This window comes from Mastacembelus armatus, chromosome 10, assembly GCF_900324485.2.
Source record: "Mastacembelus armatus chromosome 10, fMasArm1.2, whole genome shotgun sequence".
Taxonomy (NCBI): Eukaryota; Metazoa; Chordata; class Actinopteri; order Synbranchiformes; family Mastacembelidae; genus Mastacembelus; species Mastacembelus armatus.
This window is the reverse complement of record NC_046642.1, coordinates 11856930-11870846: the sequence shown is the minus strand read 5'-3', so window position 1 is coordinate 11870846 and position 13917 is coordinate 11856930. Positions and strand designations below refer to the sequence as shown.

The following is a 13917-nucleotide window of genomic DNA, read 5'->3' as shown; positions in this document are numbered from 1 at the left end:
CTATTTGTCCCAGATCCAGTTGAAATGATACACTAATGATATACTCGCTTTCCGTTTTGTCGGGATCTTTCAGTATAAATGCCCCACATTTATGAAGCTCGGGTTAGTATCAGCATAAGTGGTCTAATCATGTGCACTAACAGTATCCTCAAAGCCGAATCAACAACTGGGCAGCAGGTCAGAGGGAGATGGAGGAGCAGCCAAACCTCAGGGGTCCCCAGAAATCCCACTGCGGGTCCTCTGGTTATTCAGATTTAATTCAAAATTAACTTCTGAATATGAAACACTAAGGGAAAACTAGACCTAGCAGATTAGAGCTTTAAAATGTGCCCCGATTTTTTTAACCCTCCTTCTAATAATATGTCATTTTGAAATAATTATTTCTGTTGAGGGCTCAGCCTATAAGTATCATTTCCCTAATTTGGTGTGTTAAATGAAGAACTATCACATTTCAAATATTGTGTAGGAGAATCAAATAGTTTATTTTTTCTGACAATAAGTCAGTCTAGCAGGTTAATGTTGTCCTGCGTGTTTTATTTGATCCAAAACGGCCCCACAGTCACATCACCCTGCATCATTATGTCATGAAGTTTATCTAAATAAGATAAAATACTTTTTGGACTGTAACTTAGTAGATAATGTCATATCCACTGCCCGATCGTCACATTTAGGACTAAACTACAGCTTCCCCACGTGTTTTCCTCCTGTTCAATACTGTTTTAGAATAACATTAGAATAAAGTGGGCCTCTTTCATTTGATGTATTGTGCGCCATCTAGTGGTGGTCACTGCTCACTGCAGCCTGCTCTGCCCCGCTCAGACTCAATAACAACTTTCTATTTTTAACCAGGCGTTGGAATGAACAGCTCGATACTAAAACTGCTAGCACTAATGCAACTATTACTCCACATCCGATTGTTTCAAGAACGTGTTAGTTTTCCATTAAACCTTAAACTCATTTAAATTTAAATAAGACCCTTTGCCAAACCGGAAGTAAATATCGATATACTTCCGGTGACGTAGCGCTAGCTCCTGATGCTACACGCGGGAAACAGGGGAAGCGTCTCGTCGCGTTCACAGTAAGACAGTAAATTTACAATATGCTGTTATTGCCTCGTTAGGAATTCATTTTTGTGCTCCTCGTAAGTGGCGACAACACATAGGTCGCCTGTTCGCTTAACGTGGAGCTACTTTGTTTGAAAACTAACTCTGCACATCACTTTAGTTTCTTCACACCGGCCTAGCTATTGCTGCTGGAACGCTCGATTTCCTGCGCGGTCGGTATCCACGGGGCGGTGCAATAGCCTACCCGGCCTTTCTCTACGTTCGACTGCAACGTAGTGTTATAAAAGAAACGCACCCCGTGCAGTTTAAGTTAGCCTAGCTATTGTTAGTGGCGCAGCATGGATGTTAATTATCATTTGTATTTGGAAACAGTGAGAACTTGAACTTTGCGCTTAAAATGTTTATAAACGTCACGGTGGATTTATTGCTAACAATAATGATAACTGTAGTCTTCTTTTGGATTCTCCGCACAGTGTTTGAATTACCAACATCACATTAGCTTTAGTTCCTGCAGCTGCAAATAAAGCATAGGTGAGAGTTATACTTAGGTCCTCTGGATATCAGATTGTGTTTAATTCATCTTTTCTGTCTCTAGAGTGTGAGTCATCGCCTGTGGCTGAGATGGGAGACACACTGGAGTTCAACGAGATTTATCAGGAGGTTAAAGGCTCCTGGGTCAGTATCATCTAAACCAGCTCTGCTTTCTCAGCCTGCTCTCATCCACCAGAAGGCTGAGGAGATCTCTAAAGTGATGCAAAAAGAATAATCATGCTGGGAAAACTGGTCAGAATAGCATTAGTACTGATATCCACTTTAAAAGTGGGGTTAGTTTGATGCTGTAAAATTTGGTTTTGATTTGATACAAGGTGGAGCTCACAGGTATTAATATATGTGTGATACCTTCTGTTCTGTGCTATTGCAAACATTTTGATTACCACTAAATAATTTGCTGAACAGTTCGATCTTTTTAAACTATTTTCTTCATCCTATAGATGTTTAAAGACAAGAAAGTTACAGTAGTAAATAATACATGTTTGTGAATTCACTGAACTTAAGAGGTGTTCATGTAAAGAGTGTCCATGTGATTTAACACAATGGATTTATTTATTTTTAACAATTCTATTTGACGCTTGTCTTGATAGTAAAACCAAGTATACTGTATATGTGAGTACAAATGAATATGTAAGGATTTGACCCACCCACTCATATTCAAATCCAGATGGCTACAGTAGTTAAAATATATAGTGTTTGTGAACATTAGTTTCACTGGGCTGATCAGTTTTTACATCAAATTTTCATTTAAACTTTGATGTGAGCCAACTGTTGTTTTGAGCGTCACATCGCTGCATTGTAGCACAAATTCTTTATCTGTATCACTTTTCCTTTGTCTATGTTGCTGCAGAATGACGGGCGGCTGCGTTTCAGTAAGCAAAATGTGGTTTATAAGAGCAGCAAAACAGGGAAGGTGGACAACATCCCCGCTGGCGAGCTCAACCTGGCCCAGTGGAGACGAGTATGTTTAGGTCACGGTATCAAACTGGGCACCAGCACAGGACACATCTACAAATATGATGGTTTCAGGGACACGGTGAGTGTGTTCTGCATGCACAGGACAGATCTGATCCATGTGAAGTTTCTGCGTACACAATAAAGAAGTGATTTTCCAGTATTTGACATTTAGAAGGCTATTCAGGCTCTCGAGTTTCTGTGTGATGCTATCCATATTTTCCCTTTCTCGATGCCTCGAAACACAAAATCTTTCTTCCTGGGAAATAATTGTTACCTTATTGTGAGGAGAGAAAGCCAACAGTGGTATATAACAGACCGACACTCTGCTGGTTTGTTCAAGGCTGTGTTTGTGACAAACGATAAAACACAAGTTAGGGGACCGCTGATAAACAACTTCCATCCCGCGTCTCACATTTCTGCTGTAAAATGTTACCATCTTGCAAAAATGCCACCACATGGGTGTGTGTGTGTGGGTTACTATCAAAACTATGTGAATGAGTCGGTTCTTCTCCCCAAAGCTCCTAATGGGATTAATGAGGGAAAGCAGCACTAGCATGTGTGTTCCATAAACAGCATAATCATCGGCTCATGTGCGTCAGTGTTTATATCAATCCACTGTAACAATTTGGCTCTGAAGCCAGACAAGGGGAAAAAAAACCTTTTTGGTCATATTTGTTTTTATCTCCCTCCCCTCACCACACACATTCAGGCATACTCACACTCGCTCTGAGTGTATGGAGAATGTCAGCACGCACATAGAATACTGGGTTGGAGGATTGAGTATAATCTGGAGTCTGTGGCTATGAGCGGCAGCATCCCCTGGGGTTAATCAGCATATTTTTTAGGAGATGGATCCTCTCGTCCCAGAGCGATGGCTGTGATGTCATTGTTTATTATCCCACAGCCAGTGTCAGTAATTGTGCTGGGATTGGCTGGAGGTTTAGCTGTTGGCAAGCGAATGGACACTTTGATTCATCTGTTGTACTGAAGTGTCCTTGAGCAAGAAGCTGAATCTCTGCCAGTGTGTTATGTAGCTGAGTTGTAATTGTCTTCTGGAGGAGCAGGGCATGTGTAGAGGCTGGTACATCACTTCTGTTCAAGTCTCACATTTAAGCTTCTAATTGGCCCAAAACATTAGTGTTTAAATTGAGGGTATGACTTTGAATGTGCACAGCTGCCTGGTGTGTGTGTGGGTCTCAGTATCAAACCTTTTTTTTTTTTTGAGACAGACCACCAAAATGTTTCTGTCGCATCAGGTATCAAACTGTGAAGTAACAAATTCTGGATGTAGAGCTGAAGCAAGTAAATCTAAAAATGCTTTCACTGTTTATAGTTACTGATCATGAAAAAATATATCAAATACTCTCTTGTTGTGACTTCCCAAACACACACATGTGCTGTGTCACACTTGTACATAATTGAAAGTGAAGTCTGTTTTAATCTTTGTGTTTAAAAGCATGGACTTGCATGGTTTCAACTGTAAATGAAAGCTTTTGTACTGAGGCCTGTTTTCACATTGTTAGCAATATGAAAAATGGGTTTTGTAGTTTTAGTTTTAAGTAAATTGAAGTATGATTGTGGCTCTAGTATCAGAACCCCTGTTTAACAGAGTAGTTAGGCTGATGAAAAGAACTTGTGTTAAAACTAATGAGTGGATGAAGGCTGTTGGGAGAATGGGGTTGAAAAATGTGGTAATGAAAGACAAACGGGTGGTCATGTTGGGTAACAGTGTGTTGTGTGTGTGAGAGTGTCTGTGGTGGGTAGTGGGTATTGGGGGGTCTTTGTTTATTGTGATTTAATGAGCTAAGCAACAACAAATCTGCCAAAACTGTAATGAGGACGACAGAAACGCTCAACAGCAGGCCTGATGGGGAATGAACACAGCCACACATCAACAAACAGGCTACTTCTGCACAGAGTCTGATTTTATGCATTTGCACATCTGCTAACAACACCATAATCCTGGCTAACAAACACACACACATTCACACACTGCCTCTGTGGTCTCTAATTGGCTGTAATAACCGTATGGACAGGCAGATATCCAGGTGTGTAAACTCAGTTTCCCCACAGTCTCATTCTCTACCCTGCACACACTTGTACACCACAATCATTTCCACATGTGTGTGTGTGTGTGTGTGTATGTGTGCACGCGCGTGTGCGCATGCGACCGTGCATTTGTCGCCCTGCATGCGTGAGTGCACGAGTCTTTTCCAGTTGTAAGCAGGCCCGCAGGATAAATAAACAGGCTGATTGTCAGTGGTGGTGTGGAGGAGAGAAAGAGCGGATGGATTACATCCAGTGTTCCCAAGAGGCCTGAGCAGCAGGCGCAGTTATAATTGCGTTCTGATTAATTAGCCCCCATCTCCAACTCCTTTTTGGAGCTGTTTTGCTAAGCTTTGACCCATTCAGTGCCAGGGTGTGTGCAGCCTTGCTAACTTTGAACTGTTATTTTTTTTTTTTTTTTAAAGGCCTTCCAATATATTTACTTCCGTCCTGCTATTGTCAGCTTGGTTTCTGATTCACCTTGTGTCTCCCCACTTTCCTTTTTTCTTTCTTGCTGTTATCTGCCAGGACTTTGAGAAGATCTCAGAGTTTTTCAAGGCCAACTACAAGGTGGAGCTGACAGAGAAGGATATGTGCGTCAAGGGCTGGAACTGGGGAACAGCCAAGTTCTCAGGTAAAAAAAACAAAAGCATCCAAAGTATCCTCACATGTTAGCCACTGAGAATAATATCTGCACAGGGTTGCAGCATAATCGAGTTTAAGCTCAGTAATTGAATGTGTTCTTTTTTGCGTGCTTTATACTCAGGTAAAATTATTATATATGTATTTATTTATGGCACTTGACATTTTTAAAAATATCTAAAATATGATACAAAATCTTGACTTCTGCCTTATTTTCCAATATCAGTAATAGGAACAATACAGTATCACAGTATAAATGCTGTAAGATATACTGTTTTTTAATAAAAAATTTAAAAGGAAGCTGCTACTGACAGTTTTACCTTTTTAATCCCTCTCCTGTCCCAGGACCTCTGTTATCGTTCGATATAAATGACAGTACAGCGTTCGAGGTCCCCCTGTCCAATGTGTCCCAGTGTGCCACAGGGAAGAACGAAGTCACTTTGGAGTTTCACCAGAACGATGATGCTGAGGTCTCTCTCATGGAGGTCCGGTTCTACGTCCCACCCAGCCAGGCCGATGAACGACAAGACCCTGTAGAGGTGAGGAACGCTATGGTTTTTCGTTTTCTAGTTCTAGTTCTTTTTGCAGACAGCGCAATTGTAAGGGGACAAATATCGCTAAAAGTGTGTTTTCTCACAGGCGTTTGCCCAGAATGTCTTGTCTAAGGCAGATGTCATCCAGGCTACAGGAGACGCTGTGTGTATCTTCAAGGAGCTGCAGTGTCTTACACCCAGAGGAAGGTAGTGGATCAACATGTAAACATTCACTGAAAGATTCCTCCATTTATGTTATCACATCATTTGAAAACTATTTTCTATAACACTTACTACCATTTGGTGGTTGCAAGTGCCTTGATGTTCTATGCATTTTTATTATGCATTTATTATGTTAGTGGTCAGTGCCCTTAACTACAGTACTGTCATTTACATCTTAGTTAAGTATTTAGCTAGACAGCTGTCATTGTCTTTCTTCAGATATGACATTCGTATCTACCCAACCTTCCTTCACCTCCATGGAAAGACCTTTGACTACAAGATTCCCTACACCACCGTCCTTCGTCTATTCCTGCTGCCACACAAGGACCAAAGGCAGATGTTTTTTGTGGTAAGTGGACTTTACTGTCTGCTTTTCAGATTTTGTTTTATTTCCTTTTTTTTTTTCACTTTGTTTGTTCTGGTACCCAAAACTTGTGGTTTTGACTTTTGCTTTGTGGTCTTCTACAACTTTCCTCTGTTTTTCCTTCTTTCTCATATTTTCTCACACCTTTATTTTTTTTTATTTTTGTGTTGCCCCCATAGATCAGTCTGGATCCTCCTATCAAGCAGGGTCAGACACGTTATCACTTTCTCATTCTGCTCTTCTCCAAAGAAGAGGACATCAACCTCACACTTAACATGAGCGAGTGAGTATGTGACGCTAAAGATGAGTTGGAGGTTTTTTATCTTTATTTATTTGTTTATTTTTTGGAAAAGTTCTGGTTATTAGTGACAGGTGATCTGTGTATTCAGTGGACACATTATGATGTTGTAAAGCTTGTAGCCACCAGGGGGAAGCAAAGTTTTTTCTTAGGAAAATTCAATAGTATTAGGATGGTCTTGTTTTTAGAATAGTAAACCTGTCCTTTCCTCTCTTAAACAGGGAGGATGTTGAGCGTCGCTTTGAAGGTAAACTCAGTAAGAACATGTCAGGGTCTCTGTATGAGATGGTCAGCAGAGTGATGAAGGCCCTGGTCAACCGCAAGATCACTGTGCCAGGAAACTTCCAGGGGTATGTACACCTCAGACACGTTGACAGCACATGTTCTCGTATACATAAATTAATCCAGGTCAACATTCCTCATGCTTCCTGCAGTCATTCCGGGGCTCAGTGCATCACTTGCTCGTTCAAGGCCTCCTCAGGTCTCCTCTACCCTCTGGAGAGAGGCTTCATCTACGTCCACAAGCCGCCTGTTCACCTGCGTTTTGAGGAGATCTCCTGCGTCAACTTTGCTCGAGGCACCACCACAACACGTTCCTTTGACTTTGAGATTGAGACCAAACAGGGCAATCAGTACACCTTCAGCAGCATTGAGAGGTAACTCAGGAATATTTTAACATAATGAGAAGATCTATCATAAAATACAAATGCTATGTTATGCACACTAGTGTCCAAGTCTGTCTAGATTTTATTTCAGCCAAAATAACTCTTTCCTCCATTCTGTAGAGAGGAATACGGCAAACTGTTTGATTTTGTTAACGCCAAGAAGCTCAACATCAAGAACAGAGGTTTCAAAGAGGTAAGGCTTTTCTCCTATAAATATCCCCCATGCTGTAAAACAAAGATTTTAGACCAGTTTGTCAGATACGTTCCATCACACATATTGATGCTTGTTGCCCTTCTCCTGTGTGTTTGTCCTTGTACCCTTGTAGAAGAAGGTGGGTATAGTCATGAATGTCACATTTGGATTAGGCTCTTGGTTTTATCAGTGTGGAGTGATCTGTTTGCATGTTGTGCTGCTGCCGATGTGTGTTTGTGTGTTGCTGAAGGTTGTGACCAATGATCTTGATTTGGTTTGACATAAACAATATGTGTGTTGTGAAATCCAATAATTTCTTGTGAAATCCAATAATTTCTTGTAATTTTGACTAATCATGGGATGTGGCGAAGGAGTGTCTGACTCTGGTAATTGTGTGTGTGTGTGTGTGTGTGTGTGTGTGTGTGTGTGTGTGTGTGTGTGTGTGTGCGTGCGTGCGTGCGTGCATGTATGTGTGTGTGCGCACTGTGCCGACTAATGTGTGGCCCGGGGGCTTCTGGTGTGGTTTTAACACTCAGCACAGCTGTCACCATGTCCACTGTAGAACACAGGCAGTGCTGATTGCCTTACTCTAAATGCTGTTTGTCAACGTGATCTATCTTACTACATAGCCGATCCACTGCCTCCTTTCACTGGTAACAAGTCCATCTATCGCCATGGTGACAGGGTCGGCAGAGCAGGTCAATGAAAATGAATGGACCTGCTCTCCATTTCCTGTCAGTGTTTTAATGAGAGCTACTCTGGCTTGTCATCTATCCTCCCCCTGGGGCTGATGCAGATATTGATGCATGGCAATGGGAGTGATTACAGTGGAGCACAAGAAAACTGTTTGGTTTTAGCTTCCAAAATGACATTACAGGACAGACAGCCACCAAGTCCATCAGTATTTTACCTCTGGTATAATTTGCCAAAGACAAAAATGTTGCACTGAACTGGATAAAGATGAGGACATAGTGTTTGTATGATTGCTCAATGAAGCTGGAAATTCACAAAATTCACCAGTAATTTTGTGGAATTTGGTGTTTGCTAATATATTTATACTTTTATATAACTATTATTGTATATACTTTTTATATACTTTTGTGTTTTCAATCATTCTTTTAGATTAAAAAAACAACATACAAATGTACCTTGGACTCTATGGAACTATGAGGCATTTTTTTTTCCTCTTTCTGTTTAATTGAATAAAAACAAAATGGTTAATTGCAGCCCTGAGTTCATTTTTAGGTGAATTTTACCCTGAGTTGTGGAACACTCCCCAGTGGTGTGTGTTGTATTGTTGGGAGAGTGGGGTGTTTTTTGTCTGTTTTTGTTTTGACCATGCAGTTTGCTTTCAGGGCATGAAGGGTAAAATTGACGAGTACAGCGACTCGGATGATGACCAGCATGATGCCTACCTGGAGAGGATGAAAGCCGAGGGCAAGATCCGGGAGGAGGGCAACGACAGCGATGAATCGGACGGCGGAAGCGGTGAGTAACAGTCACAGAGGTTTGGAGTGCATGTTGACTTCAGAAGATCAGTAGGTCTAATTTGGTGCTTCTCTGTCTTGTTTTACCCTTCAGATGAGTCCTTTAACCCTGGAGAGGAAGATGACGACATTGCAGAGGAGTAAGTGATTTTCTCACCTTGTGTTTGGTAGAACTGGGCTTCCAAAGGCTATTGATTGAACAATACATGATTTATGGTTTAGAACCATAACAATCCTTTATCAATTTATTTAGGGTTTTATCCTGAGCTAAAACTACCCATTGAGTTCGCATTAAAGGGTATCCTGTGGTGTTTTAGTGCAAACAGACAAGTTGTTTTTACAGTTTTACTTGCCAAACACAGTGTGTGTCCTTTAGGTCTAATTACATATTGAATGTATTTCCTCCCTCATTAATGATTTAATATGTCAATTCTAAGACGGTTTCACTCAGTATTTCCTCTCTGGTTTGTCACACTGTTAACACAAACCTCCACTTTCAAACAGGTATGACAGTAATGCCTCAGCAAGTGACAGCAGCGAAGAAGGAGATGAAAGCGAAGATGAAAGTGCAAAGAAGAAGAAGGTCAAGAAAGTGAAAGTGGTGAAGGAGAGAAAAGTAAGGAAGCCACGCAAAGAGGTGAGAGCAGCTGGGACAGAGAGAAAACTTGAGACAAATATTAGTGAAAGGGCTGGAAGAAGATTGTGGCAGCTGTTTTGCCTTTTCGCAAACGGATCCTCAACACATGTACAGTATGTGTAAAACTGAATAATGGCACACATTTACCTGCTTTCCTTACCTTCCTTTCTTCAATTGGAGAAGAAGAAACAGAAGGATTCTGGCGGCCCCAAGAGGCCCCTGAGCGCCTACATGCTGTGGCTGAACTCCAACCGCGAGCGAATCAAGTCAGAGAACCCAAACGTCTCCATGACTGACATCTCCAGAAGGGCCGGAGAAATGTGGAGACAACTGAGCAAAGAGGAAAAAGAGGTGAGGCAGGAATATGAGAAGGAGTTGAGATGTCAGAAGTACTCTGTTAATTTGACATTCACATTTTAGGCCTGGAGCTTGTTTATTTCACTGCTTTTCCAGCTTTATCTTTAAAAGGCGAAAATGTTCATGAATAAACCTTTATGACTTTTATGTGTTGTGTATAGCACTGAGTTGACAAACAGTGTGCAGTCTTTATCCATTTGTTCCTTGATCTTTTACTCATTCCTCCCTTAAACTTTCCTGTTATCTCTGTAATTAAGGAGTGGGAAACAAAGGCAAGAGAGGCCAAGAGACAGTACGACAAAGCAAAGAAAGATTACACAGAGAGCGGTGGAGGATCGGCATCTAGTTCCAAAAAGTAAGGATCACAACGCTCTACAGCTTTTTTGTTTGTTTGTTTTTGTCGAATTGACACACGGTATCTTAAGTGTGTTAATCTTTTCACTTTTACTTAGGGAGAGTAAAAAATCTGGAGCTAAAAAGGACGAGAGGAAGAGGAAGTCTGCCGGAGGAGACAAGGACAGAGAGCGGGCAGGAGGCAACGACAGTTTCAAGAGTCGAGAATTCATTGAGACCAGTGAGGAGAGTTCTTCAGAATCTGACCGCAAGAGCAAGTCCAAGAGGAAGAAGGTAAAGCCAGAAATGATAAAGATTATTATTAGACGATCCATTAGCAGATAATTCCTTCTGTGTTTCTCTCTGTTCACCACAACATTCAACCACTTCAGTCAGTTTCCTGGACATTTATTTAGTTGTTTTATTTGGTTTACCAGGCCAGTGTAGGGAAACATTGATTGATGCAGGAGACAAATAAAATACAAATACAGTGATTTTTGGCTACTTCAGGCAGCAGTGCATTTGTTGTTACAACATGGCAGCTGAACACTGAGTTTTGTTTGACCAGTTTAATATCTGTTATTCACAATCCATACATTTCATTTCAATCAGGCTTCAGGGAAAAGAGTAAAAATGTGACCAGAGATGTGGAGAACAACAGAGGGTGTGTGTGTGTGTGTGTGTGTGCGCGCGCGTGTGTGCGCGTAAAAGAGACAATGCCACACAAAAATAACACTAAAAGTAAATGAATGTCGATTGAACATAATGTGATGGATGGCCTCAGCTTTTGCTCTTACTCATTCTAAAGCCTGAGTTTACAGATAAGGATGTCCTTATCTTCATTACAGATTACACAGACACTGACTCTTTTTCATGTTTTCTTTTTTTTTTTCTTTTCTTTTTTTTTCAATTAGGAGTCAGATGAAGAGGAGGAAGAGGCAGTGTCCACACCCGCCAGTTCAGAGGAGGAGTCAGACTAAACACACATACCTTTACTCATTTTACAACCAAACCAAGGACCAAGCATTTACACTCTCCCTGTGGGTATTACACAGTGGACTGACAAATACACACACTTGAGTTGTATTTTTTTCTTCTTCTTCTTCATGTTTTGCTTTAAGATTAAGACTTTAAACTTTTGTGACAGAATCTGAAAGCTCACATACTGTTAGGTATTTCCATGGCATAGCAGTTTACTGGTGCACGACCAGAATTCATGAAGAGGTTTTTTTTTTTTTTTTTCTTCTCAACCACGGGGATGTAGGTTTGTAAGCACTGAAGATTGTCGCTCTTAGTTGAATAACGTGGATAAGAGATGCAGAGGCATTTTGTTCTGTGTAGAGCATCTAAAATCTGCAGTTCAGTGTTTTTGTGTTTTGCCATGTCACATTTTCAGGCTGAAATAAATAAATGAATCTTTTTTTTTTATAAATCCTCATTTACCTGGTTTCTTGTGCACAACCAGTTGCATTATGCTTTTGGATGGTAAAAGATTGCAGCAGCATTGACCTATTATACTTATATATATTGATTTGTTTTTTTTTAATAGTGGTTCACTTTAAGGTCCAGCAAAACCAGGGTGCACAGGCACTTGTTTTGACATACTTTGTCAGATTAGACCTCTTGATCATGTAGGCAAGTATTTCATTACCTGATATGCAGCTTCTAAATGTCTGTGGTGAGATTTAGTCAGCTGCTGTTCCCACGACCCATTACAAATGAACACAGGCCTATTGGTCTATTTTAAAAATCACTTCTTCAGCATAAAATCCACATGCAGCAGAAAAAAATCTAGGAAGAGTGATGATGTGTCCTGTAGGTTTGTCGAAACATCTTCATACATGATACAGTGTTTTTTCATATTAAAACATCCATCTGTCTACTGCAGAGATGAGGGATCCCCCACTTCATGCCACCTTACAATACCTGGCGAAAAGCAAAAGCTCTTATCGTACTCAGGAAATTCCCGTAGGACTTTCATCAGTTCCATTTAACAAAGCAAAGTGGTTTGCAAGTGTGTGTTATCAGAGGAAGTTAGATGGTGACACCGGTGAACATCGGAGAGACAGTGGTTTTAAACAGGAGGCGGAGGACTAAGTACACAGTGGTTTGTGAAAGGTTTTGCTATATTAGGGTTGAAGCGGGTGGTTTTTAAGAGCTAAACACTGGTGGATTTTTGATCCACTTCCCCTTGGACACTTAGTTTTAACATTAAGATTCTCCTGCTGCAGTACTGACCAGATGTCCAGAGGACGAACACTCCTCTATTATCAAATATACTTCATAAATTTCCACTATACCTTCTTATTTATCTTATTTGGAGACATCCAGGTGAAATGAGAGTCAACAGACATACTATAGCAGCTCTGTGAGACTTAAGTACAGCAGTGCTTTGAGTTAAATACCAAGACATTTCCAGACGATGTACCAGTGGCAACCAGCCACAGCTGTCTCAGTAACTGATTGTAAGCCAAATTGCACCTTGGGAACATTAAAAAATTACTGTAGTATCCACATGCAGACATGTTCACTGTAATAATGTTAATGCTGATAGCTGTTTGTTGTGTACATCGTTGTGGTATAGTGTGCCACAATGCTACCATTTCCTAATTAGCAACCTTAAACCGTATTGATAGGAATGGGTATTTGGCCATAAAGCAAATTTCCCCTGATCCCGCTGCTCAGTGAAAAGTCAGAGACCACTGAAGTTGTTACAGTCAGTGGCCATCGAACCAGTGCATATCATTTTCCACGTCACTGGGCACTATAGGGATGTTTAAAGTACGTTTGTGATAAGCAGCATGTGCAGCTTGTGTGCACGTCCAACTCGCATATATGTTTATGTGTATCTTGTATTAGATTGCCATTAATTCATCACACACATAATGGACCTTCTTAAGAAGTGACATAGTTTCTGGGCACATCTACACACGCACACTCACACTATCATTACATTATCTGTGTGATGTGAGAGGCAATAATGCTGCTGGTGCTCATAAGTGTATTAAGAAGTGGTCCTATCATATGTCGCAATTACTGCCCAGTGGTCAGTAATGCCAAAGTATGTAGCTAATTTATTAGAGTGCATTTAGACCCAAGCCTCTTACAGGGGACTGTACATATAGAATCAGATTTCTTTTTTTATTTATTTACTGTTGATGTAACGAAAGAGCAAAATTATGTTTAATAGAGATGTATTGAACATTTGGATTTGTGTCAGCGTGTTGCATTTAGAGTTAGAACATTTTTAAAAGCTCTTCACATATAGTTCCCGTGGCCACGATGCAGGAATGTAGTGGAATCAACTAAACCTTTCTCACAATATTAAAGTAAATGTATAAGTTTTGTTCATTTCAGGTTAAATCAACTAAGAATGTCTAGTTTTCATTTTCTGGCCACCATTGAACTTATAAACATCAATTCTGATTTTTTTTTTATTGAAATTGTTATTTAGTGACTTAAGAGTATTTAAATGAATAAGCCATTCAAGTGCACATGTTATGTAACGCACAAGCAGACATTATTTTGTAGCTTTAGGTGTTAAGTATTTTTTTATGGTACTGTAAG

At 40.5% G+C, this 13917-nt stretch overlaps 1 protein-coding gene across 4 annotated transcripts; it reads left to right on the top strand.

The window, feature by feature from the left end:
* The first annotated feature begins 998 nt into the window (after positions 1 to 998).
* Positions 999 to 11788, top strand: ssrp1a (structure specific recognition protein 1a). 4 transcript variants are annotated; one of them, XM_026330754.2, is made up of 19 exons: positions 999 to 1078; positions 1660 to 1739; positions 2467 to 2652; positions 5148 to 5253; positions 5607 to 5800; positions 5901 to 6001; positions 6236 to 6365; positions 6560 to 6663; positions 6900 to 7028; positions 7113 to 7334; positions 7464 to 7536; positions 7670 to 7675; positions 8892 to 9024; positions 9118 to 9163; positions 9528 to 9660; positions 9844 to 10011; positions 10275 to 10372; positions 10470 to 10644; positions 11265 to 11788. In XM_026330754.2, exons 2-19 carry the CDS (start codon positions 1686 to 1688, stop codon positions 11328 to 11330), a joined length of 2124 nt encoding a protein of 707 aa, XP_026186539.1. In that variant the 5' UTR covers positions 999 to 1078; positions 1660 to 1685; the 3' UTR covers positions 11331 to 11788. The 4 variants fall into 4 exon arrangements, with proteins under 4 accessions (XP_026186539.1, XP_026186538.1, XP_026186541.1 ...); XM_026330753.2 differs by having other exon boundaries at positions 9841 to 10011; XM_026330756.2 differs by lacking the exon at positions 7670 to 7675.
* The last annotated feature ends 2129 nt before the right edge of the window (positions 11789 to 13917 follow it).